A 9,451-nucleotide genomic window follows, 5' to 3' on the forward strand; every position below is an offset into this window, starting at 1 on the left:
GAAAACTTCAAAGCACTCGAGCAAAAAAATGGTTCCACCATCAACTCTTGCCGTCCCAAAAACCTTTAATGACCTTGAAGGAGATTTTTTATAACAACTAACTTTTTGTTAGATGGATTCATTGTTGGGAAACCCGCAACTTCCAAAAGCCAAACTTATTCATGGGAATTGAATTGCTTTTCATAGACTCAAAGGTATTCTTACAAATTTAAATTAATCTAATCCATAATTTTATTGTTAATATTCATATTACTCTTTCATGATCAAACCATTACAGTTAATAACCATTCAAGCGTTTATCCCGAAACACTTCTTTCCTCGCCGAATCAGGTATTGGTTCATGTTGGTCCTATTGTAAATATAATTTAAGTTGGTTTAGCATATATTATGCTTAAAATAACTTAAATTAAATAATAGTAATATTATGCTTAAAATATAATTTTAGAGAATTTTCGAATATAATTTACAGAACATTATAGGTAATGAATTTAATTTATTAAATTCGTTTATTACTTAAAACTAAGTTCTTTTAAAAAACATACTGAGTTATAAATATCAATGCTGGATTGGTGAGTATAACATGAAGACAAAAAATATAAATATTTCATTTTCAAGATAAGAAATTCAGTTTTTATTCAGTTGCTCAATATATAATATCTTAAATTTTTTTATTTTGCTAAATATGATAACTAGATAGTCAACAAAATTACAAAAAAAATATTTAAATAGTAAAAAAGATGTTAATTTAACATGTTAAAATTTAAAAATAAATTTTAATTATGACATGCATCTTAACATTTAAATAAATATATATCATAACCTAAATATAAATAATTTAACAACTTAAATTAGAAAAAAAAAAAAAAAGTCCCGGGCTACTAATCCCTAGTAAAAAATAAAAAATAGCAAAAAACACCGAAAAATCTAATGAGAGAGTAAGAGATGGGGACAAAGAAAAGCGAAATGAACCAACGAGGAAGAAGACATTTATAAAAAGCTTTCTCTACAGACTCACTTCTTGTCTGAAAAATACAGACTTGAGAGTGATTTAGAGAGATCTGTTAAGAGAGAGAGAGAGAGAGAGAGAGAGAGAGATCTTCCCTTCATCTCAGGACACCTCTCTTCTTCTTCTTCTTATCCCAATCTCTACTTCAAAATCTTCTCTCTCCAGATATTTTTTTCTTCTCAGAAGTTTCAACTCTTATTCTCCTCTCGAAGAAAACACTCTAAAAAGTAAGTGAATTTGAATTCATCGTTCGTTCTTTATTCAACTAATTGTTATACATAGTTCTATTCATATTCCTCTGTTTTTTTTGTGTGCGTCAGATCCGTTTCTTTATCGATCTTGATATTTTATTTTGATTGGTTAATGGGCACGACTAAATCCTTTAAAGATCTTCGATGAACTTTGTTCTCAAATCAGACCCCTTTTGCCCCAAATTGAAAAATTTGCTGCAAAAGTTTCGATCTTTGTGTAAATGATGAATCCAGAGATGTAGAAGTTATTTTTAGCGTGAAAACAAAGGAGTAGTTGCGACTGATGTCTCCCAGTTTCAACTTTATTGACCCAAGTGGGATGCTTTAGGGGTTGTTGTTGCCTTTAGTTTTTTGGGGACCCATTGAATCATGTCTTTAAGAAAAAATGTTAAAAATGCGACAGAAGTTTCACTGTGTTGGAAAGTGTCTATTTCAGATCTCACCAATCCCATTTTTTCTAAATCTAAATCTCGTTCATGCTATTGATCAAAGGTTCATGTCAAAGTCATGTTTGTATCTTTCATACTGAAACTGTGACGACAATAACAACTTCGGTTTCACTGAATCTACAGGTGAGGCTTGTTTTACATCTTTTGGTGTAGTAGAACTATGAAGAACGGGAAGCAACCCGAAAAGGGATCTTCTAGGATCTTGTCACTCACAGTCCTGTTCATCGCATTATGCGGCTTCTCATTCTATCTCGGTGGGATGTTTTGCTCTGAGAGAGACAAGATCGAAGCCAAGGATGTCACAAGTACCTCTACAAAGTTTGTAGCTTCCCCTAAGGAGCCAACAGTTTCACCTCTTCAGATCAAATCCGTTTCTTTCCCGGAATGCGGGTCAGAGCTCCAAGATTACACCCCCTGCACCGATCCAAAGGTTTTACTCTCACTTTGTTACTTTTGCTTCTAGTTGCATAAACTTGAACCATTGTTGTGTGTTGTTTGCTTGTTCTCAGAGATGGAAGAGGTACGGTGTCCATCGCCTAAGTTTCTTGGAGCGTCACTGTCCTCCGGTTCACGAAAAGAGCGAGTGCTTGATCCCACCGCCGGATGGTTACAAACCACCTATAAGATGGCCTAAGAGCAGAGACCAGTGTTGGTACAAGAACGTGCCTTATGATTGGATCAACAAACAAAAATCAAACCAGCATTGGCTTAAGAAAGAAGGTGACAAGTTCCATTTCCCTGGTGGTGGTACCATGTTTCCTCGTGGTGTTAGTCACTACGTTGATCAGATGCAAGATCTTATTCCCGAAATGAAAGACGGTACAGTCAGGACCGCCATTGATACTGGCTGTGGGGTTAGTCTCTTACTCTCTCTCTCTCTTGCCAACTTCTCTAACCGGTTCCGGTTTATAAAGTTTTTAAGTTGGTTTGTTTTGTAGGTAGCGAGCTGGGGAGGTGATCTTTTGGACCGTGGGATACTAACGATCTCTCTTGCTCCTAGAGATAACCATGAAGCTCAGGTTCAGTTCGCTCTTGAACGTGGGATCCCTGCTATTCTAGGGATCATCTCAACCCAACGTCTCCCTTTCCCTTCAAATTCATTTGATATGGCTCATTGCTCTAGATGTCTCATTCCCTGGACTGAGTTTGGTAAGCATCTTCTTGATGGTTTACATTATAATGTGATTGCATTTACCGAACCAAGTCTTGAACCATATCTAAGTGGGGTGTTCAATCCGGATTTTGGTTCGGTTTAGGATAATTTTTCTGATTTTTCGGTTTATAAAATATTCATATCCAAGATAAAACCAAATCTATTCTGGATGGTTAGATTTGGATAGGGGTGTCAATTCAGGCTGCCCGGCCCGGCCCAAACCCGCTAAGTCCGTAAATATTTGAGTCCTGCCCGGCTTGGAAATATTTTGGGCCTAGAATTCAGATCCCGCCCGACACTTATAGGGCTATAGGGTTTTTTGGGCTTTTCAAAAAATAGTTTGTTATTGTCACTTCCATCGTTTTAATATATGTGAATTTTCATAAAAAATCAGTTTCATTTTTTTGTTTTAAAATATAAAGTTAGTTTAAACTTTTTTTCTTTATCAAAAATGTTTTATTTGTTCGTATGTTTTAAAAACATATTATAAATAAACCAAATTTAATAAGATTTAAATATTCAAATATAATAAGAGATCAAAATTTATGATAAACATGGTCAAACGTTTCATACTTTGTATTTGAAAAAAAACGTATTGTACATAAAAGAAGAAGGTACATTTGCAAAATTTAAAAATATGACACTTGTAATGATTAAGCAATAAAATGCATTAACAACTTTTATATTTAGTTTATTAACGTTTGGATAAAAAAATATTAAAATAATATATCAATAGTTTTGATTGCAAAAACGATAATATTTAAGCCAAAGTATAAAATTTTGGGTTTTCGGGCCGGCCCTGGCCCAAACAGACTTAGGTCCAAAATACCCAAAGCTCAAATGGGCTTAGCCCGAAGGCCCATTTTTTTAGGCTTACAAAACTAAGCCCAAACCCAGTAATTTTTAGGCTCGGGCTGCGGGCTTTGACCCTAATTGACATGTTTAGATTTTGATACAAGTTTAGTAAAACAACTCTTAGGGGGTGTATTGAATATGAAATTTGAAGTGATTTGATTTTAGTGAATTTTTAGATGATTTTAAGAAAATATTAGAATTTAGTGTGATTTTTGTTAAATAACTCTAGGATCTCATTTAAAACTATGGGATTTGGATTTTTATTTTTATAACTAAAAAATCCCTCTCAAACACCCTAAAAACATTTAAAGCATTCTAAAATCTCCAACTTAAATTTTGTTCAATAACAGTGGATTTCAGAGTGTTTGTTAAAATGATAAGTTCAATAACACTAGATTTGAAAGTATTTTTTAAAATCCTCATTTGAATAACATTGGATTTGTCATTTTAATACAAATCATCTAAAACTCTTAGTTGAATACACTCCCCCTTAATTCTCGAAGAAATTTTGGTTTTGAATCGGTTTTCCTGTTCGCTTTCGGTTTTTTCGGATATAAAAAATGAATCCATTTAAACGGTATTAACATATGGTTCTTCTCAGATCAGTTATTTCTGTTTGGTTTGGATCGGTTCGGTTAATCCGGGTTGAGCACTCTTATCAACTGATTCTGATTTCTTGTAATTCGGTTTATTATTTCATTCAATTTCAAACATTTTGGCACTAAGAAGAATGATTGTATGATGTTGCAGGTGGAATCTATTTGCTTGAGGTTCACCGTATAGTCCGACCTGGAGGTTTCTGGGTACTTTCAGGTCCGCCAGTGAACTACAAGAGAAGGTGGCGTGGGTGGAACACAACAATGGAAGATCAGAAATCAGACTACGACAAGCTTCAGTCACTTCTAACCTCAATGTGTTTCAAAAAGTACGCACAAAAAGACGACATAGCAGTGTGGCAGAAACTCTCAGACAAATCTTGCTACGACAAGATCGCAAAGAACATGGAAGCTTACCCTCCCAAATGCGACGACAGCATAGAGCCAGACTCCGCTTGGTACACTCCCCTCCGTCCCTGCGTGCTTGCACCCACACTTAAAGTCAAGAAGTCGGGTCTAGGGTCGATCCCGAAGTGGCCAGAGAGGTTGAACGTGGCTCCGGAGAGAATCTCTGACGTTCATGGAGGGAGCGCCAGTGGGTTGAAACACGACGATGGTAAGTGGAAGAACAGAGTGAAGCATTACAAGAAAGTGTTGCCAGCTCTTGGGACGGACAAGATTAGGAATGTTCTGGATATGAACACCGTTTATGGAGGTTTCGCTGCTGCTCTTGTTCAGGATCCTGTTTGGGTCATGAACGTTGTCTCGTCTTACAGCGCGAATACGCTTCCTGTTGTGTTTGATCGTGGTCTCATTGGGACGTACCATGACTGGTATGGAGAATCTTTATTCACGTAAAAAGTCGGTTTTGATTATGTGTATTTGAGTGATATTAACGTGAAGTGATATTGCAGGTGCGAAGCTTTCTCGACGTATCCAAGAACCTATGATCTTCTTCACCTCGACAGCCTTTTTACCCTTGAGAGCCAGAGGTACGGTTTCGATTTCAGTTCGTTACGGTTTAGGTTTGGTATGGTTTTGGTTTCATTTCTCAATTGGATACAGTAGTTTTGTTTTCCAATCCAATTTCGGTTTTCTGTTTTTTTTTTGGTTTGGCAAATTCAGTTTAGGTTTTTTCGGGTATGTCACATAAAAATACCAATTCAACGAATTTAACTTTAAGAATAGTTTCGGTTTTCAGATCGATTTAATGGTTTGCTCGGATCAAAATGGTTTGGTTTATCCGAAATTAAACACCGTGAAAATATTCAATTTACCGGTTAAAATTGACTTTGAGATTTGTTTTTTTTTGTAGAGGTTCTTAACGTGTTTGTCTGTAAACCTGGTGGTAATGTGAAACAGGTGTGAGATGAAGTACGTGTTGCTGGAGATGGACCGGATCTTGAGACCGGGTGGGTATGTAATAATGAGAGAATCGAGTTATTTCATGGACGCACTCACGACGTTGGGGAAAGGGATGAGGTGGAGTTGCCGGAGAGAGGAGACTGAGTATGCAGTGGAAAGCGAGAAGATTCTGGTTTGCCAGAAAAAGCTTTGGTTTTCGTCTAACCAAACCTCTTGATGTACTCTTTTGAGGTTTACAGAGACCAAGAAAGAGATCTGGGTTATGTTTAATTTTTCGAGTATGAATTCATATATTATTTTTTAATCATAGTTTAATATATATATCTATATATATATATATATATATATATATATCAATTATATTAATTGTAGTTCGACATTTCTGTTTATGACATTTTAAAAGCTAAAGGTATATTTTGAGAACAGAAATATATGGCGGGAAAATGAGGAAGAGGGCAAGGACCCAAAACTCAAAATCTCGATTTCTGAAAAATGATGTTTGGAAAACGTAAAATTCCGATTGGAGTCGGAATCAGAACTCCGAGGGTTCGCATATCTCCTCCGCAGCCGGCTATATAGCTTCCCCAGCGACCGATCCGTCTTCTACTTCCGGATTGTGTTGCTTGAGGCCCAAAGCACCTAGCATCCTCCGGGTACTGATCTTCGTCTTCTCCTTCCGGATCTGTGAACCCTCGATTCAATCCCAACCCGCTGGGGTTTTACTCTTCTGTGTAGGTCGTCCCTCTATTAACTCCGCCAAGTTTTTCTTACATCTGACAATGGATTGAAACCGGAATACAAAGATGTGTTCAACTCAGCTCGGTTGAAGCTGATTTGTCCGTAACAAAGAGTAGAAAAAGCTTCGGTTCTAAGTTAACTCAGCTCGGGTTGAATTTGGTTTACTTATTATGGTGATGGTTCTTTTCAAGATGGGGAGTTGCAAGCGATTAAGATGGTCCTTGCCTTGGTGAAAGTTTAACGAATACTGCCCACATCAAACTCTACAACAATCCTTTCTTTAAATACTTAACATTTTAAACCTCTCTAAATGGAGTCTTCTTTTGGGAATGTGGGCGACCTGAGAAAGCAACAGAAACATTGCTGATACTTAAACCATGCACATAACTAAAGGTGTGTGTGTTCCTCTTACTTTTTCATAAGATCGTTGTTGGGGTCGAAAACGGTTGCGACGAAGTTAAGTCCAAATTTCCGAAGAAGAAAACGTAGAAACCTTCTTCGACAAATACTTTTTTCGAAATAGATTCTTCTTTACGAAAAGCTTTGCGGAGGAAGCGCGAGTCATCGGACAAGAGCTCAAAAAGGGTCGCTACGTAGCGACCGAGCTCGAGCCGAAGCTCGGTCGCTACGTAGCGACCGAGCGCTCTTCCGAAACGTCGATACGACATTAGTCCATGCATTCTCGTCTATCCTTCGATGCTATCTCCCGAAGACCGTAGCAAACCCATTTCACGTTCCCCGCCATTCTAAGTTATCGATCAAACTTTACTGTAAAAACCGCGGAAAGTTCGTTCTTTATCGAAAGAAGCCGTAATAAACGCTTCGAGTCAGAAGACGGCCCAAAAGGACCTAAGACATGGCTCGAGGCCCGACTTACGATTTCTTAACCAACAGCCCGTGAGCCGCATAGCGGTTAACGCTTGGTTCGCAAGGAAAGATAAATGTCAAGTTTCCGCGGATAAATACGAAATTTTGAAGATAATTACGAAGATAAAAAAAAAATGGAATATCTTCATTTTTATGTTATGGCGGCTTAAGGGCAGAAGAGGAAAAGCGTAAACCAACCTTGGAGCCAGTATATAAGGAGTCCTAGGCGAGAGGCATGGGAGATTACTTTTTTCAGAGCAAACTTAGCACTTAGAGCGATTTAGGCATATTTCCGTTTTTGTTATTCGAGCTGCGACTCAACTAGGTTATTGCCATCTTAGGGTTTTAGAACTAGGAATCTCGCCGACAGCTCTCGTAGCCCAGGCTCTTACCTTGTTGTAACGCTCAAACGCGAATTCGGAATAAGATCTACTTTGCTCCCTTTTCGATTTCTTATACTTTATCGTTGTCATTATTGTGTTCTGATTGCTTGGCGTGTGGTATTAGCAGATATCCGGGACCTCTGAGAAATTAGGGTTTTCCTAGTTTTCTTATTTAAACGGAAATCGACAGTGCGAATTTCGGTTCCCACAATCGTTTTGGTTTTGTTTAAGAATGTTCAGCTAGAGAACTTTATTACGGAAATTGTTAGTGCAAAGATGACACCACAATTAAGCAGGGCGATAATTCAAGAGACAAAATAGATACAAGCAATTTTATTAGAAATCGCCTTTACAAGACTTGCTTATCAGTTTTACACATAACACCATAACAGCTGCTACTAAAAGATTCCTAATCTACCCAAAATTGTCTTTCTGTCGTCAGTACTTCAGCAACTGCTTCAGCACGACCCAAGAACACCCCTATGTCTTATGGAATACACACGACTCCATAGCTCTTTTATAGTGATCTCCACGTTACTGAAACCCTAGCTTCCAAGGAACATGGATATGGACAACTTCCATATCAATAAGTACACTTTCATTTTTTTGAAATGCACTTATTCCTCAAGGCATAAACTTGCTCCCCAAGTTTATCTCTTGTCTTTTCTCCACGGTATAAACTTGATCCTCAAGTTTATCCCACGCCAGCTCAGCATCTTGCGTCCACATGGTCTCTACCACTCCGCATGCCTCCTGGTTCACTCTCTGACACACACTGCCTCAGCAACTACTACATCGAAACATAAACCCTCAGTTTATCCTTCTCCATCTCAGCATATCTTGCATCCACATGGAACCCACCAGTCCGCATGTCTTATGTAGTAACGACTAATGCATCTAGCATCAGTAATTTCGTCGCCTAGTTAGTCACGGAAGACTATTGACATCTACAAGCTCCACTTGCATCTTCAGAAATTGGAAAATACATTCAGCTGTCTTGTTTAATCTCAGCTTCTCTTTGTTCTCCTGAAAGAATTCTGAATGTAGAATTTCTATCAATGTTTCACATTTCTTTATCTCTGTTTATTGAAATATAATCAAATCTCACCATATTTTTATTTATATAAATTAGTCATATTTACATAAGTTATGTATTACACAAAAAATCACGAACTTTCATTAAGAGTTGTGTCTTAACAACTAAAAGTTGTGTTTTTTTTCAACACAGTGGTTCACCTTCTATAAATAGAGATCGAGTATGTCTCCTAAAAACATCATCAAGTGTAATACAATTCGTTTTTCATGTTCAATCAAAATAAGTTTCAGTAAATACTATGTTTTCCCCTTCAAAAAACACAGCACGTCATTCTTTCTCTTTTGTAAGTAAACCCTTGTCGTGCCTTGATTAAGAAGAAACAATATTTTTCTAACATGATATCAGAGTTTTACGGTTGAGAGGACAAAGAGAGAAATCACTTGTTTAACACATCAAATAATTCCGATCTTCAATGGAAAAGCATACAGTTTTTGGAAGATCAAAATGAAGACAATCCTAAAGACGAGAAAGCTTTGAGATATTATAGAAAATAGAGTTACAGTGAGTTCGTCTTCTGAAAACACACCAGCATTACCGGAGAGAGAGAGATGATCAAGTTATGAAACATATGATGGCAATGCAAATACTCAAATAGCAATTTCCGATGTTATTTTTCCAAGGATTGCTCCCACAACAAGTTCAAAGGATGCGTGGAATGCGTGAAAGATGGAGTTTCAAAGGAGTTCTCAAGT

General features: G+C 37.3%; 1 protein-coding gene across 2 annotated transcripts; it reads left to right on the forward strand.

The window, feature by feature from the left end:
* The first annotated feature begins 986 nt into the window (after window positions 1-986).
* LOC106295388 (probable methyltransferase PMT20) lies at window positions 987-5,979 on the forward strand. Of its 2 annotated transcripts, none has more exons than XM_013731275.1 (7): window positions 987-1,233; window positions 1,830-2,136; window positions 2,216-2,560; window positions 2,645-2,855; window positions 4,465-5,143; window positions 5,225-5,302; window positions 5,673-5,979. In XM_013731275.1, exons 2-7 carry the CDS (start codon window positions 1,867-1,869, stop codon window positions 5,890-5,892), a joined length of 1,803 nt encoding a protein of 600 aa, XP_013586729.1. In that variant the 5' UTR covers window positions 987-1,233; window positions 1,830-1,866; the 3' UTR covers window positions 5,893-5,979. The 2 variants fall into 2 exon arrangements, with proteins under 2 accessions (XP_013586729.1, XP_013586730.1); XM_013731276.1 differs by lacking the exon at window positions 987-1,233 and adding an exon at window positions 1,703-1,749.
* The last annotated feature ends 3,472 nt before the right edge of the window (window positions 5,980-9,451 follow it).

This window comes from Brassica oleracea, chromosome C5 (genome assembly GCF_000695525.1).
Source record: "Brassica oleracea var. oleracea cultivar TO1000 chromosome C5, BOL, whole genome shotgun sequence".
In the NCBI taxonomy this organism is placed as follows: domain Eukaryota; kingdom Viridiplantae; phylum Streptophyta; class Magnoliopsida; order Brassicales; family Brassicaceae; genus Brassica; species Brassica oleracea.